Raw genomic sequence first — 17805 nt, 5'->3', positions numbered from 1 at the left:
TACTATATAGGCGTAAATTTAATTTTGAATTTTCAGTTGGTGTGGGATAGTTGTCTTTTGATTAATCAAACACAACTGTAAACAAAATTGGAAAAATATTCATGTTTGCAGGTTCCATTTTCTCTTAAAAATGTAAAAATTCACAATGTGAATCATACTTTTTACATTTTGAAAATTTAAATTTGAATTTTCAGATGGTCTGGGTGCGGGATAGTTGTCTTTTGATTAACCAAACAAAACTGTAAACAAAATTTGGAAATACATTCATGTCTGCAGGTACCTTTTCCTCTTAAAAATGTAAAACATAAGATTCACATTGTGAATTTTTACATTTTCAAGAGAAAAAGGGACCCGCAAACATGAATATTTTTCGAAAATTTGTTTACAGTTGTGTTTGGTTAATCAAAAGACAACTATCCCGCACCAACTGAAAATTCCAATTTAAATTTTCGCCTATACAGTACCGGTCCGCCCTGATGTGCAACGCTCTTTTACGATATTCAGAAATTAATATCCACGGAATCAAGAACGCACGATCGAAGCTCATCAAACTCGTTACTGCAAGGGGGTTAATCGAATTTGTGGAAAGTATGGCAATCAAATTTGCAAGTAATTAAGTTGAATATGCGCGAGCATCCCTCTGCGATACCTGCAATTAACAAGGAAACTGTTAATGGCACAATTAAGTGGACAACAATTATCGACTAAAACCGCTGGAGTAAAAGTGTATGCGCGTGATGCTGTAAAGGTGGCGATAAATCGATCTCAATTCTTAAGATAGGTATACACCTGACGAGTGACTCGGCCGAGTCATCGGTCTGCCACTCGGCCGAGTACTAGAATTTACGTTCAGACTGGACGAGTGCTCGGCTCAGTGGGCTCACTCGGCCGAACACTCGTCAGGTTTAAACACAGCATTAGGAATTTTGATTAACGTGTCGCAGGTAGTAAAATATTAGAAAACTCTTAGTAACTAATTCTGTGAATCTCGATCATATTAACGATGAAAATTCGCCCGTCAAAAATCACAACAATCCGGCGATGTGTGTAAATATTATCGCTATATCGCCTCGTTAATGCACCGCGCATATACATTGCATTAATTACGCGCGAAACATTGCATACGCCGCATCAAACTGTACAAATATATTTCGCGAGGGAAGGACAGCCCGTCACTTTTTCATTACTCGACAATAAAGAAAATCAAATGTGAAGTTGGCATAGAGCAGAGCCGAGTTTACAACCCAATAATTCTTTCACAATTCCCATGCCAGCGTCGATTGTAAACTCCTATGCATTCGTATTATTCAATGCGATAATCAAACAACGAGACCATATCTTCGAATGGAGCATGCAGCACAAATAATTCTGTTCGCGTGGATTCCGATTTGATCAGACATTATCCACCGAAAACAATGAAACTAGCCAAAAACAGGGCTGCGGGGTTGAAAGTGGAGACGGGGGAGCACGTGTGCTTGTCCTCGCAGATAAATTCTAAATATAAAGGAAGACCGTCGGAGCGGTACGCTATGTAGAATTAGTTCCTTAATAATGAACGCTTCGCGGTCGTTAATGATTCACGAGCATCCCTCGAGGATATGCGGCCGTAATGCCGAGCCTGAAAATTTAATTTGCCAATAACCCGTGCCACGGACCGCGCAGTCTATGGCCCTTTCGAGACCTCTCAATATTCAAAAGTCGATTCCACAGCAATCTCTCTACTGGAATCAGCCTCGTTCCTCAAATCTGTCGTCGAGACGATCAGTGGATCGAGTTCTTAACTACTGTGGAACGAAACGCAGCCTTTTAACAGACCTCGTTGTTAAAGAACGATTACCGCTTCGCTACATAAATTGAAAAATGTTCATTCGGGTGCAATGCGAACTTTCAGGCATTCTCATATTATTGAGTTGAAATATCTACCTTATCTTAACTGTACCTGCTCCACGTACCTCTAGACAGAGCTATAACAAACTGATGATTTAGCGTGGGAAGGTAACGATCGCACAAAGGGAACACGCCCACGCGCTGTATTTAATTTTTAGTCACCGCCAAAGTGCATGGAAGTAATTAGCTTCATCGGCATTGTGTTAATCGATATTTAAGATGGACGCTGCAATATTCATACACGACGGACAGCCGACAGAGCCAACGATAAATTATCATCTGCATTTAATTAATGCACGCGGAGCCACCCCGATTAATCGAACCACGCGAAATGAAGAGTAAATCTGCTAAAGCCCTGCGAATTATTGATCGCATCTGTAATTGACTTCTGAGACGCGGATACCCCCCTTTGATCGCCTGGAACGAGAGGAAAATTTCGCTGCAATAGGAACGGAGCACAGTCTCCCGTTACATTAACGTCGCGACTCATCCTCTCCCCGATTAATTCTTTAGGAAGCTGGGGGCCATCCGCGCCGATAGATCGTCGCTATCTTCTTTACATCGACGTCGCTCCGTGTCACGCCCGAGGACTTTCAAAGGAAATCTCGCCATCGATCATCCATGTTCCCGTCTATTTTTCAACGGATCCGGGGGCCTCGTGGCTGTCCAGGCGGGCGGCAGGAAAAAAATCCTCGAAACGAGCAATCGAACGCGTGGAATTGGACGAGCAGCGGCGACCGCTTGAAATTTCTACTCTATCGATGAAACGTGTTCGGTGCCCTGGTTTACGAGCGCACTCCCGGCCTTTTTATAACGCGAAAAATGGATAAGAGTATCGACAGTTCGCAGCAAACAGTATCAAGTAGGATGCGAAACTGGAGCGCGGGAAAATTGGCGCAAACATTCCCTTTTATGTCTACGACGGAAGTGCCATATTGCTCTCGCATCGACGCCGAGCGACTCGCGGCGAATAATAAATAATCAACGAGTCGCAACGGACCGCCAATGAATGGCGGCAATAAGCGGGCGTTTATCATTATTAGCCCGCGAGGAAAGAAACGGTCTCCTTGGCATCGTAGCGTCGCCTCGCGACGCTTCCCCGGCGGTGAAGAATAGCGAAATTATCGCATTGCAACTTGGACGTATTAACAGACTCGCCTCGGGGGAGGCGATATCTCGACCTTTCCTATTTGCCTCTGACTCCGAGTTCCCATAATATCTCGTCCCGTTATCCAGCTTCGAGAGAGGCGGCAGAAATATACTTTTACCCAAGGCTGCCTTTAATTCCGACGATTCATTTACCACGTCAGTAGCAATACGGCGACGTGTTCAGGAGCAAATGACGGAATTTCCAGCAGCTTTCCCACTGAAATTTGCCCCGCGCGCGCAAGGTGACTCCACTCCGAAAATATTCGTCTATTCCGGGCTTCGTAAAATTCGCCTGAGCGCGAAATGATCGAGGAAACACGGATAACAACGGGAATTAATGGGTAAGAGGCTTATTCGCCGCGGAAATGCCGAGACAAACACGAGAGCCGCCAGCAAATACATACGCCGCGTTGATTGGAAACTGTTGGGTAAACGTACGAGCGGCCGATCTGTTGAATAAAAAAGATGCGGGAACCACCGGACGCGATCTTTCGCGAGCGTATAGGGAACGGTTCGAGAGCGATCGATTCGACAGCCAAGCATCGCCGGTACGCTTCGATGTAATTTCTCGAAAATACGCCACTTCACCCACGACGATCCCCGTACGAAGCCTCGTACCGCGCTCCGCTGCTCGTTTCGCCGGGGCCCGTAATTCGATTGCGAATGTTCGTTATCCGAGGAGCAAACCGGAAATAGCCCCGATCGGGGGCGTAAAACTGCCACGGCATTTTCTGCCCGTCGAATGAAAAGTTCCCGCGGTTCCGAGGGCGTTTCAATTGCGTCGCCTTTCCCGCCGCGGTGATCCATCATTTTCGCGAATAAACGGGCGATTTTTATCGCTCGAGAAATAGTCGAGTGGATACAGTAAAGAGAAGAGGAGAGCGAAAGAAAAAAGCTGCGCGCCGTCGTTGAATTTATTCGCGCGAGTCGAGCGTGCTCGTTTTCCCGGAGAACGGGCGACCAACGGCGGGGGCTTTAGCGCACCACAAGCGACATAAATTATTCGCGCGACTAAATACGTATCCGCCGGTTTGGTTTCCGTCCACTCGAAGAACAAATCGAAAGCTACGTCTTTTTAACGAGAGCGCGGAGGACCGGGCTTCCAGGACATTGAAATGCTTCCTTTCGTAGAGGACTTTCGGCGAGGAACAGAAGGGGCGGAAACTTCGGTGGCGCGCGACCCTGGACGGAATTAAAATCGACGGGACCGCTAAGTTTCCAAGCTCGGCCGAAATTTCATCTGCGCGGTAGACCTGGACGAGTCCCAACGGGGAAGTGGGTTTCGAAAAGATTAGCCGTGATTTGACTTTCATCGCCGGGTTACTAGGTAGCGAAGTATAATGCAAGGCGATCCAAATTACTCGCTGGGGAACACCGAAATCGATATCGCGTCTGTCTCTGGCGTAGATTTCTAGCCAAGTCTCGCAGATTGCGAGGAATTACGTGTAGGTGACAGAAATCGTGAAATCGTGGGTCAGTGAATATTTCGTTAAGACTTTCTTTTCCTAAGCAATCGAAGGTGGCACAGAAATAACATAAATCGTTTCAAGAGCCCAGCCTCTGTAACATATCGATTTCCCCTCCTTGCTCCCTCCAACGACCCTCTATAATCCATCGACGATTGAGTTCGATGAAAAAGAACCCTCCAAGTCAGGAATTCGTATCGTAATGGTACGTTTCAACGAGTCCTTCCACCAGACGGGAGCAACAATATAAACGGGCCATCTATTATTCCCCGTACCGGGGAGGGTGAAAGGATCTGGCAAAAGTATCTCGCAAGTTAGGACATCATCAACGGGCTGGATAAAAGTTGCGAGGCACGGGGCTTTGATTAGGCCAAGATGACAATAATTAACTCGCTTTATTTCCCTTCCGCCGTCCCGGGGACAGAATCGTTAAACGAAATTCTCCGGAGGCCGAGGGTAGTTACAGGAGTAGCGTCGCCGTCGTCGTCGCGTGCCATTTCGCGACGGATGTAAGCGTTCGTTTGCATAGCCAGCGGCTTGTAAAATTGTTAGATTAGAACTCGCTGGCATTTACGTTGCGCGACGGTGTAAGTATCGGAGATGAGCTACGAGATGAGCAACCTATCGGCAACGAGAGAGAAAACTTGTTCCCTCGTTGGAAAAAGGAGCACGAGACGGTGATTATGGCAGTGATGTTGACAGAATCGGAGGCGGTTGTGCTTCATCCTTACACCGTTGGAGCTGACAAAGGTATTAAAAATCTCGTTATCCGAGCTGCCGCCGACTCGCAGAAAGCACGGCGAACTTTCGTTTTAGAGAGCTTAACGTTTAACTAACTTCACCCCGACCCAGCCACAATGAACTCTCGGAGCGGGCGCGCGCGCGCGCGCTTCAATTAGCCGCGTCGCTCTCCTAATCAACTCTTCTCTCGTGAATCATTGACATCTTAATCTTCTCGAAATAGAAGAGGCCGGAGAGCTTGCTGCCCTGGGTCACAGAGGACTGAGAGGACGCCGATAAACCGACTGGGCGCGAACGCGACGGCACTGAAAGCGAATTCAATACGATTGGACACCACGCACGAACTTTCACGGCGCTAGAACACGCCTGGTTTTATGAGCGAGACCTGGCGATTGTCTGCCGCTGCGTTTTATCGGGGAAATAAATTGGGACGGCTAGATGACAGAATTTGCGTGGTACTGGTTCGCGTACTTCGGAGGAGTGGAGTGGAGGGGTTGCTTGTAGACTTAATCTGGTTTTAGAGGATGCTAGTCGAAGGGACAATAACGTGGCTTATCGCGTATTTTATTAATGTAGCTTTTCCTAGACATGGGGGGTGGCTAGTGAATTCTTAATCGTTTGAAAGGATTCTCAAAGAGAAACTTTATGCCACTACCCTGCTGAAATAATTGAAAATCCGAAGAGGGATTAAACTTTCCCTCAGTTAGTATCTTGATGTCTTGAATCGTGTTAAGATTAATTACGTCTGCAGCCGAAATAATTAGTATGCAAATCATGAAGTATCGTTTTGACCTCGAAGGTTTCGTAGATTTTCTCAGATAGAACACAGAACTTGTCACTGGGAAAATCTTGGGTATCAGCGCTGTATAAAACTCTGTGTAAGGTGAATGTCCGAATTTCTGCTCATTTAAGAGATTACTCATCATAAAGAAGGTGTAAAAAAATTGTTTGTGATGAAAATTTGCAGAGTAATTGATTAATTCTTTAATAATGAATCAACCAATTCAAAAGCTATTTAAGAAATATATTTCACGATGTTTAACTGTTAGTAATTTGTAATTAAATACAATGCTCTAAATGTCCGTATTTCTGCTCACGAAAATAGTTTTAAAAAAAATCTAAATCCGGAGCACAATACAGTATCTGTATTTGTTATTAAATAAGAACTTTTACTGCAAAAACTATTTTCTGCCCGATTATCGAATACCAATGGCGACGCTGTTCCTTGGCACAACCAGCTAAAACACGATCGAAGAATCATGAGTCTCTCGTTTGAAAAGTTTTTCGTTGCTTACGCTGCACTTTGATTAGCCCCAATCTCGTGCAACACTCGCGTAAATGTTCAAGTAATTTAGAATTATTTTGTTGCAACTGTAGTACAAACGTGACGCTTATAATAATAAGAAAAATGCGAAATGAGCAGAAATGGGGACATTAGCAGAAATTGGGGCATTTACCTTATCGAGTTAGTATTCAATTACTACGACGTTGAGTATATGTATGGAGTGTAAACAGCACGCAACAACAACAACAACAACAGAGACACATCAACGGCACAACGAAACATAGACCAGGCAGAATAATACGAGCGAGAAAGCTTACCGAGTAGAATCGAGCAATATTAACAAAGGAAATATCACGAGCTGGCTGAGCGTCATTTACATTGAATTGGACTTAGAAAGTGGGAGCTAATGAACGCCGAGAACTCGCGCAGTGTTAACCGCTAATGGTGAACTGTCTTTCTGAGGAGAGTGGCATCAAACATTACATTTCCAAGTCGTCTCATACATTTCGTTAACAGCGAATTGCTTTCCTACTGTCACAATCCCCGCAAGCGTTTGAATTACATTCTCGAAGGATCAGGATTCATGACTGTACATATTATTCTCTGTTACCTTATTCTTCTTTAAAGCCTTACAGTTTACACAAAGTGTCGCGAAATCGAAGGATGAAGCTTTCCTACAATCAGCGACACTTCATCCCTGCGACTTCAAAAACGACCGAGATTTTAAGAAACACGAATTTCCCTAACACGACTTCCAAGTGTAATATTTGAAACCATTCGCTACAAAAACAGTCGATCATTTGCGACTAATATTATATGAATTATCCATGCTCAGCGGCTCCCACGTATCAAGCCAGGTTCCACGCGAAAGGCACTCGTCCGGGTCGCGTTCCACCGTTGCGAGACAGGCCGATCGTGAAGAACATTTAGAGAATTCAAAGTATTCGGAACAAGGAGAATTGTTCCCTTCACCAGACGTACCCACCCTCTTGGAGGTCGAGCCTCGTTCCCAGGCAGTAGAGCCGTGTACCTCGTCTGCGCTTTGGTGGGCAGCACGATGTCGACGCTCTTCGAGCGTATGCCCTGATGAGGGACGGCGAGCGTGTCCGCGTCCTCGCTCCCGTCGTCCGCGTCCACGTTTCCGTTCTTGTTATTGAAGCAAGAGTCCACGGATGCGGCACGGTCCCGCTTCAGGCCCGGGACCGTGAGAAAGATGTCCCTGACGACTAGCTTGCACTTGCTGGAGTCATCGTCGTCCGGCTTCTCCTCGTCCTCCGTCGGCAGCTCGACGGAATACGAGGTCAGAGCCTCCTGCCGAGCGAGTTTCGGCGAGGCGACCGACCTTCTGCGCTGCCTCTCCGGAAATAATCCGCCTCTGATGTCGTTGGTATCTAGCTCATCGTGCGCCACTCCTGGCACCATTTCCGGGGACGCCGCGGCGGCCGTCTGCTCGACAGTGGATTCCTGATCGTCGGCTGCCTTCTCGGTGAAGGTTGTAAGGGTGACTCTGATCTCGGGGCTGCCACCCTCGCTCCTGTGCTCCAGCTCGGAGTCTTCGTCGTCGGACGTATCCTCGCCGACGTCGTCGACATCGTCGTCTTCTCTGGACGACGGCTCGTCGTCGTCCCTGCTCGAGTAAAGGTTCTTGTACTCCTCGACGCAGGCACAGTGGTAGCAACCAGAGACTTGAATCGTCGGCGTTTCCGGGCGTCGAACGCTGCCGAGGGGTTGCTGGCTGGAGGACGAGCCGTAGCCTCTCTCGCATACGTCGAAGCTCTTGGATCGTTGGCCGCTTTGCAATTGCGGCACTCTCAGCATGGATGCTCTCCTACCGCGCATCGATTCCTGGGACCTGGCTGGCGAACAGGAGGACGACGAGGAAGAGGTGGTCCTCACGGACCTGCAGTCCCTGACGTCGTCGTGGCGTTTCGCTTCCAACTGGATCTCGTCGAAGGAGGCCGATCTGACCTGCTTCGGCACCTCGAGGCTCGACTGCGACTTCATCTCCGCTCCCGTTGGGGTGCGCGACCTCTTAAAGGTCGAGCGCAGCCTCTGCATCCTCAACTTGGCAGCTATCTGCTAAGATAGTGTGTCTTCGGCTCGCTCGCGCCGATGGACAGGCCGTACCGCCGCGTCCACTGAGGTCCCTCTTTTCCCAGCTCCTCCTCCTCTTCTTCGTCGTCGGTTCCTCCGGCACCGCTCGTGCCGCGATCCTCTCGTTTCTGAACGATCCCCGTCTCGGTGGGAAGCTCGATGACCTCGGTACACCTCGGCGACGAGCTGGTCGCCTCGAGCTGCCCGCGACCGCACCCTTCCTCCACCTTCGACTTAGCTGCCGATCTGCAGCCCATCATAAGTGACCTCGGCGTTCCACCTCGGCTCCTACGCCTGCTGATTTATCAAGATCCCTGCTGGTTTAGATATCGGCTTCCTTCGCTAAATCTTCTTAACAACTTTTTTCTTCCCTTCGCTCGGTACGCTGGCCTCGACACGCTCCTTTCAACGCACCGACAGAAGTTATCGCTTAGAGCAACAATTAAGGTGGACTTGATTTACAGCATAATCCGTGCGTTAGTTTCGCGTCACGTTCATAACACTGTCTACTACTTAACGATTAAAAGTAGCCGCCTTTCGTCTTCCCGAGTCGTTAGCACTGACGTTCCTAAGCACTGTCGAGCTGCCCCACGAAGAATGATAGTCTACCCTGTTTTCTTGGTCGCGTGTTTCTGGTTAACTGTATTTAATGTCCTCGCTATGAGTTCAACAACTACTTCCCGCGTAATCACTAACGAGTCTTAAGAATTAATACTGGTTAATACACCTTGCGTTTACGTGATTGCTTTTAGCCGATTAATCTTCATTTACGCGACGATTAACCTTCACGTTGGTCTTACAGAGTGACGGATTAATTAATGCATGTAATCTTCCTGTCTTGGTGTAGACGCGAGTTACAAGGTCTTACGTGGTTTCCCATCAACATGGGGCTGGGATCCTCATTCGCTAAAATTACATTCCGATCCGGGACACACACCCGACGCCACGTGGAAACGACGTCCTCGACCGTCAGCACTTGCAATTTAACCTCCTTTTCCCAGCCGATGGAATTTCCTCATCACCGCTTCCAATGATCACACTTTCTCGAATTAAACGCTCCACCTACAGCGCACGGAGAGACGAACTTTATTCCAGCCTATTATTCCCCCCTCGAGTCGTTTAAACACGTGAAAACAGAAAAACCGCCATCGCACGATTAATCAATGAGGATGTTCGGTACGTTTTCTTTTTAAAAATCAAATCGACGAATATTTCAATCAAAGTCTGGACATTCGTCGAATCATTGTTCCATTGACATCACCATTGTAAATACTCTCCAATAACGTCATTGTATCCGACGAACCGAAATTCACGAGGGCGAATCAACTAGTCTTCACGCCTCGTTGTTCTTCTTCGTGTTCTCCTTCGCCGGAGAACAATTGCTTCCCCGAGGTTTTTTACTCGCACCTCATAGACAACGAAGAGCCAGTATCGTCGACAACCATCCACCACTGCAGCAATTATTCTCTTCGACGCGCTTCACCACAAGGCCCCTCAAAGGCGAACAGTGGAACCACGAATCCTCTCGGTCCTTAAATACCACGAACAGATTGGCACCAGAGAATACGCCGATCGTTTCCGCCAGGATGTCCCTGAGGCTGGAGGACTTCCTCCTCGATCTCCAGTGCTCGACGCTAAACAAATCAAACTCATTGATAATCGAAACTCCTCCTCCGAGTTTAGACGAGCCAGGCACGAGAGTTAATCTACCCCCGATACAAAGACACGCGTTAAACGCTCCTCTATTCAAAGGACATCTGAAAGATCTGTCGAGTCTATTCGACTGGACCGAGCCAATCGATTCCTTCCGAAAGTCCCTGAACCAACACACAGTGGCACTTTGTCCCGAGATCTCGTCGTTCTGTTAACGACGATTTAAAGTCCGACAGGTATATCCCTCCCCTAAAGTCCCACCAGGAAGTGAAACGGATCAACGCTCTCCCGTGTGTCTTGAAGGGTTGATAAACCAGCGTCGGGTGCACCGGCCACCGACGCGTGAACCATAATCGAAGGTCACGCGTCCGCCAGGAACCGTCGACGACCGCGGCGAACCTCGCAGCACGTGAGCTCGTCGCCAAACACCTCCACTGGCTCTCGCCCCCTGCTATTCTCTCTGCCAGCGCGTTTCACCCTCGCCTCGTCGAGACTCACTGCTCTCGAGTGACTAGCAGCATCGATCGGCAGGCTTTCCAGCCCCGTAACTTAATTTCCGTGCGACGCCAGCGGTTATCTCGCCACTGGAGATCCCATGGAAATACGCCGTCGGGCACGCGTCTCAAGGTGAACGTGGCTGCGTCGGAGGAACCCACTCTCGTGCTCAGGTTATCTCCATCTCAGCGGCGCCGCAGATCCACGGAGACGCGCCGGCTGGCTCTCGTTTACCCTCGATTCAATGGCCCGACCGCGTGACAGCGAAAATCACACCAGCACCAGGGAGCATCGCGACGGTCTACGTATCCGATGACCCAGCAGCTTTAGGCAGCCAGAAGCCGCGAACGTCACGATCTCTTCTCCATCGAACGATCGAACTCCTGCCGTTAGATCGGATGCAATCCAGTTGCCACCCTCCCGAATCTCAGACTCGCGAACGGGGCTCGAGAATCCCTGGCGCAAGTTCCACGCGACTTCCCTTCGACGATCCTCCCTATGTAAACATCGCAGCACCAATCAACGTTCCGCAGATCGGATGAAACGGACCCCTCTGATCAACGTGCACCGTTCCTCGTGCACGCGGAGCGCGTCTCCCGACGGACGTTTATCGTCCGTATCGCCCCCGCGGTGTACGCCGAACGTTGAAATTGTTTCCCCGTGATGGTTTCTCTGTTGTCGCCTGCCCACGAGAGTGGCGACAGGCAGAAGGAGCCCTCCGGGCCGTTACGAGCGTACACGTAAGGTGCCGTGACAGGGTAGACTGGTCGGACTAGTGACCAGGGCTCGGCAGTGGCGGATGCCGCGAGAGGCAAAGTGGGGGGTTAACACTGGGGGCCTCTCGTCTCCCTCTAACCCTCGCGTCGCCCTCTTGCTCGCACCCTCGCAGCCGTCGTCGGTCAGACATGCGCCCTCCGAACGGATTCCATCTGTGAACGTGCACACGGACGCCCGCGAATGAGGAACACTGATGCCGCGGAACGACGAATTGGAGATTGCGCTACGTGGCCCACTATCGGTGAAACGTGTGACGCAGGAAGGGCAGACACGTGTGGAGCATTCTCCGCTCACCCTCCGCTACGCGTCCAGATACACCGCCGCCCCCGTCGTCTTTCGCATCCCATCTCTTCCCTTTTCTCCCCTTTTCCCATGCCTCTCTCACACCCTGACCGTTGGCGAGCGTGTTTTTGTCCGACGAGAATGAGGGTACGGCCGAAAGAATTTCTGAGACGCGGGCCGGAAGTCTTCTGGAAACTTGGCGATCTTCCACCCCTCGCAGGTCGAGGCGATCGGAGGATCGTTGGAGAATCGAGTTCCAGGCATCTGGCACTTCGAGGGTGCGTCTCGGGTATTATACATTGACGCTTGAATGGCACCCAGTGATTTTGTTGTGGTGCTCGCAGCGCTGGAGGGATTGGAGCGATTGGTAATTCATAGTGTTAAGTGAATTCAGTGAATTCGAAGGCTTCGGAGTACGTTAGTGATACCTACTCATTTGGAATTCAGTGTTTCGTATTTAGTGAACGTAGCATGACGCGGGAATGTCTCTGGTCGATCAGCGAGTGAGTATGCTGGAGAGCAAAGGGTTAAGTTTGCAGATATTTGATTGGCCGTAACTTTGTAACGCCGCCGCGTTGCGCATTTGGGTAACACATGGCGGTCTCGCGACCGAGCGGTTGGGAACTCTTGCTTGGTCAGGCAATGTTCTTTCGTTCTCTGCGTCCTGGTTCGATTAACGCTTGTCAATATTGAAATAGGTGAACGCGATAACGTGAGCGGCAAATTTTCGGAAGGCACTCGAGATTATTTGTTGTGGCAATTACCACCGATGAAGAATAGATGGTAGGCACAGGTCGTTCGTAATCAAGACAGGTCCTTCGTGCTACGAAACATTTCCAGCATACGACTTCCTCGAATTTATCGATCATTCGCGATCGAGCTGGTAATATTACCTATCATAAGTTTCAGGTGCAAGAGAAAAGTGGTGTACGCAGTACTACCGGCAATCTCTCTATGGAGTAAACAGAAAGGCTTCCAGAGTCTCGCGAGAGGAAGTCGTTGAATAATAACTGATATCGATTAATAGTCACTGCAGTATTTATGCACGAGATTAGTTTCGCCTTTTGCCCGCCTGCATTATTCAGAGCATAAAGTTGTGGCCCCAGTTTTACGCGGAATAATCGATATGACCGATTAGTACTACCGGACATTTTTAGTTGGAAAATAGAAACACTGCGCAGTCTAACGTAGTCCTCAAATGAGATCTTCGGATCATCATTCTACACTCTTCTAATTAGATTTGCTTTAAGGAGAATAGCTATATTCTGAGTTTATCGTTCGATCTTTCGATAATATTTTTATGAGTAGCTTTAGGGTAACAAGCAAGGGACCTTGAATTCTTTTTACAACGTCGAATGTTATAGTGTCGCCCACTACACAAAATCTGCCCTAATTAATAACGTAGACCACGTGGAATAAATAAAGTAATCCGCCCTTCTACCCCTCTGCTTTTCATATAATTTTGCATGAACACGAACCCTTGTAACTTGGCGTCTAATTGCCGATTCTTGGTGCCTACGTGGATATTTGAACGGTGTATCGTAATGTTTGCGCCCCTAATTATATTCAACAAGGAATTTCCATCAACTTCCCTCTATTTCCAAGCACCGATCAGCCCCTTCATCGGTTAGAGTCGTTTTAATTGGATGAAACACCACAATTTCCTAATTTGCCTCCATCTTCCAAAAGGGAAAAGCTTACCGCGTCTCCGGTTACAGCAGACTTTCCTCTCTCGTGTTACTTTGCTAGCGATAAAATCACAGGTTAAGCGTTGTTGGTGTTCGAAAGGTGGCCCGTATCGAACTACACCGAGAACAACTGTGGGGAAGTCGATCGATACGCCTTGAAAACGAGTTGCTCCGGCGAAAAAGTCGAGAAGAAAGTGGCCATCGATACGTAAAATATCGTTGCTCTCTCAGAGTTCCAGCGTCTGCTAAGTGGACGCGAAGAAACCGAAGTGAGTCGCAATGGTATTCAAAGTAGGGTTGAATGAAAATTCTAAAGTCACGTTTACCGAGAGCTATTTTATTCCCCGCGGGGATATCCATCTTGAGCCATTTTCTACCAAAACATTTGCCGTACGTTTCGAGCAGCATGTTCTCGAAGAAAATCGCGCGATCCGTGGCCCACCCGCCGCGGAATTGCGCTGCCTATTTCGAACCTTCCCTTTCGGGTACCTCCTGTCTTTTTCACTTCATCCCCCCGGCGAGTGAGTCAACAATGGCCGCGTCGCACTCGAAGCGATCCACAAATCACGGGGCACGCGAGCTTCGCCGAGAAGTCACGGATTTATATTTGCAAAAATGTCGAGGCTGGCTGCCGTAAATTATGCGCATACGTAATGTGCAGGTACACCGAAGTTATATCTGCACGATTCTTTATTCCCGCGCGCCGCACCGGCGGTGAACCTGCTTTACATGTCGCCCTGTTTAATCCTCACGCACGCGAATATATTAGCTGCACGGGCACGCGCATGCCCGGTGCGTAAATACGCTCCACGCACGTATGCATAATACAGAGGAGTGCGCCCGCCCGGCAGTGGAGCACGTTTTAGGAACGATTAAAGTTCGCGGCAGGCCGCGGACGAGATGAGACGGAATCGATATCGCGGCAGAGCCGCGGGGTGGACGCTAATGCGAGCGGGAGATATCTTTCCACAGTCCATTTTTCACGAGACGATGGTGGAAAGGGTGTACTCCCCGTGGAATTAAACTCTGGCTCTTCGGGCTTTCTCATCCCGATTTGTGCAAAGCGCAGGTGAAAGCGTAAGAGCGCTATGGTTCTTTAGGGGATGATGTAGGATGAAAAGAGGGAGAGTAAGGTGGCAGTAAGTAAGGTGGATGCTACACAGGAATGATGTAAATGGATCGATCAATCTAAGGGGATATAAAAGTGGACGAACGATGTCCAATGAATACAAGTCTACGAAACCAACCCTGTTAAAGTGGTATATCCTTACAACGGGGCGCTCCCCCGTTTGACATTATGACGGACTTAACAAGACGAAGGAAAGTAAACTGGACACGCAACACAAAAACGCTAGGAACTATATTGATTAACAAAGAACAGTATTGCCGTGATAGTTAATGTGATCTTGACCCTTCTGCTGATAATCGTCTTTGTCACGAATGACAGGATGACAGTAGATCAATACGGTCACCGTCTTCTCAGCCGTCTTCTTATCACTGCCACGAGCACCAGCAGGGCCATGAATTCTTCTACACAGGGTGCTCGCAACAATATTATTTACTTGCCTTCGCGGATGCTGCGAATGCGATGGGAGAACAGAGGCAACTGTGATGGAACGCAGAACGCTTCAAACAGAATCTGAATGTATCTCTATGAGGGTGAATTTGCGAAGGAACTTCGTAAGCTTCCAGAGTCGCCTAAATCAGGCAGTTTAACGGTGCTCCGTCATGAAACGAGGCTAACAAACGAGGCTAACAAACGTTGTGCGCGAAGCATGCATAACACGGTCGCAGCATACTGATCGTAAAATTCAGTTTACCCTGAATTCGTAACGATGTTCGCGGTGGATGGCCCGACAGGATGAAATTAAAGGGAATATTTTCGTGACGTCGTCTTCGATCAACGGATGATCTCGCATTCGAAGCAGTAGATAAGATTTTCAACCACGAAGCCTGCAATATTGTGTATCGTTTGATGTACACAACTTTTAAGGTACGTACACGACGACACTTTTGTGTCTAGATCAAGTGCCTTTTGTGTCTAGCTAGAGCTAGTTGCAGTGGTCGAATTCAGTGTGGCAAACTGCTCTAGGCAGTTTCCAATCTTCCGGATACTTTTTTTGAGTGTCGCAATACACTCGATCTAGACAAAAAAGTGTCGTCGTGTAGATGTACCTTTGGCCTTTCGTTTCAACTAAATATTCATTTATTTTTTCGGGAATGAAGGCGAACTGATTCGTCCCTGCAGGCAGTACTATCACGATATACTGTGAAATTAACGAAATTACGTCATAGCCAGTTAAAAGATACGCAAGAGCGTGCCCATTCAATGCCCCATTTGTACTTGGTGGCCCGTATTATGTTTATCCTATTAGTTAATCTCGATTTGCCCGTGGAACAGGGGTAGGCAGCACAATAAAAGCTCGCCCGAACGATTAAATTTCAAACGTCAGCGCGCGGCTTCTCCATTTCAGCCGGATCCCTTGAAATAATTTAACGAGCAACTGACAGTCGCAATTTAGGAATTTCCGCAGCGAACCGTCCCATTGTACGGGTTAATTGGAACAATTCGTGATAGTCCTCTCGTAAAGTAGAACGCCTGCCCTCCATCCTTTTTAGCCACCTTCCTCGCGGCAAAGATCCACAAAAGAATATGAAGGGAAGCGGCAGATTAATTAACGCTTGATTCGGTCGGAAATAATAATTTAGCCGAGGATGCAGCGTCTTTTAATGTAATTTTTGGGGTAGGCGGCAATTCGGATTGATTAATTTAGTTTAATTACAAGGTGACAATAAAAACGGAGATGCTTCTATCGCGCTTTAAACGGAAGCTTAATGAGCAAGCGTGTGTAACTTTAATCGAAACCAATCATCAGGGCCGCGAGACCTCGCGACGCGATCGCAGGTTTCTGTCAGCAATCGCGAAATTACAATGTGACATCGATCGATCCTCGAAAACTACAGTAATTTCCGTCCCTTTGTCGGATGTTTGATCGGAGCTGCCAGTTCCAATTGATTCTGGTTGTACGAGGATCCTCTGTGTCTATTTGATTTTCGAAGCGCCAATTTAAATCTGTGATGATAGCAAACTGCAGGGCAACGCCAATGCCCGCCCCCCTCCCCCGGAGACCACTCTAAATGAACTATAGTTTTTTTTTTATTATTTGTAACGTTCGCGCGTACGTTTGGATATTCGTAAATTCTGAAAATTGTAATTGTACTGGCTACGAAAAATTCGTATCAAAAACTACTTGGTACAACGAAGGGTGACAGTATTCTTTTGAATCAGCGATAAAGAGCGATTAGACTGCACGAAGGTGTTTCAAGGATTCTTTAAGGTTGCTCCAGGATTAGTTGAAGGTCATCTCGGCAGCAAATGTAGGAATAGAATAAATTGATCTTAAATTCCAAGGTCACGATGAATTTTACAGCATAATCCCCCCATTGTCAAATCTCCAACGATCTAGGTGCCCAGATTCGCCCGCGGTAGCTCTCTTTGCGCCCACGAGCCACCAGCAATACCCAAAACGTCCACAGCGATTTTTGATAACCCCTATCGGCTTCAATCAACCCACCAAAATGCACTCACCCGCCGTTGTACATCACAATCGAAAATCCCTCGATATCGCGGCAATCAATAATTCAATCTCCCTTTCCTCTTCCGCTTCACGCATACAATTCTTCCATTTCCCCTCGTTGATAAAGCATCGGTCGCGCCATTCGTCCGAATGCCCGACGACGCGTACGCTAACGGTCGGAGCAATCGACCGATCGAGTTGCAAAACCGCGGAACATGGCGGGGCCAGGAACAATTGTCGATGGGACTCTATCCTTCATAGTCACGCCTCTAGGCGAGCCTAGCAATAGCGAGGTCTGGAATGAACGTGCGCCCGATTTCTGAACCCGTGAGCACCCTTCGCGTATTCTGTAAGGCTGGCCATGAATAGATCGAAAGTCTGCCAGGTGATCTACGATAGCAGCGAGGCGCTGCCACTGCGAGTTGGCCCAGGATCAAAGGCACCTTTGTCTCCCAGCCACCTCTCCGTTAACTCCTCCCGAAAGCCTCGCTATTGCTCGGCACACCTACGCGCGAGCGTCTAAGCGACTCTATCTCTCCTCCGGTCCGTCTATCAACAGCCCAGAGCTTTATCGGTCCGCCCCGCGCGCAGCTTTCGCTCCCAGCCAGTCGTTCCTATCTCGTTCGCCCCGCTCATAGCCAACCTTTCCTCCGAATCATCGGACGGTTTCTTATCTTCGCGGCACCGTAAGTTCGTGCCCTCTGCGAAAT

General features: G+C 48.5%; 1 protein-coding gene across 5 annotated transcripts in view; it reads right to left on the bottom strand.

Annotated features, from left to right (window-relative positions):
• The window catches only part of Rdga (retinal degeneration A), a 72806-nt gene that overhangs the window by 29540 nt on the left and 25461 nt on the right, over positions 1-17805 (bottom strand). For all 5 annotated transcript variants that reach the window (XM_076808162.1, XM_076808163.1, XM_076808165.1 and 2 more), the window contains one exon: positions 7514-10256. In XM_076808162.1, coding sequence (XP_076664277.1) covers positions 7514-8586 — 1073 coding nt within the window. In that variant the 5' untranslated portion in view covers positions 8587-10256. The remainder of the gene's footprint in view (positions 1-7513; positions 10257-17805) is intronic.

This window comes from Andrena cerasifolii, chromosome 3, assembly GCF_050908995.1.
Source record: "Andrena cerasifolii isolate SP2316 chromosome 3, iyAndCera1_principal, whole genome shotgun sequence".
Taxonomy (NCBI): domain Eukaryota; kingdom Metazoa; phylum Arthropoda; class Insecta; order Hymenoptera; family Andrenidae; genus Andrena; species Andrena cerasifolii.
This window is presented reverse-complemented; position numbering and strand designations above follow the sequence as displayed.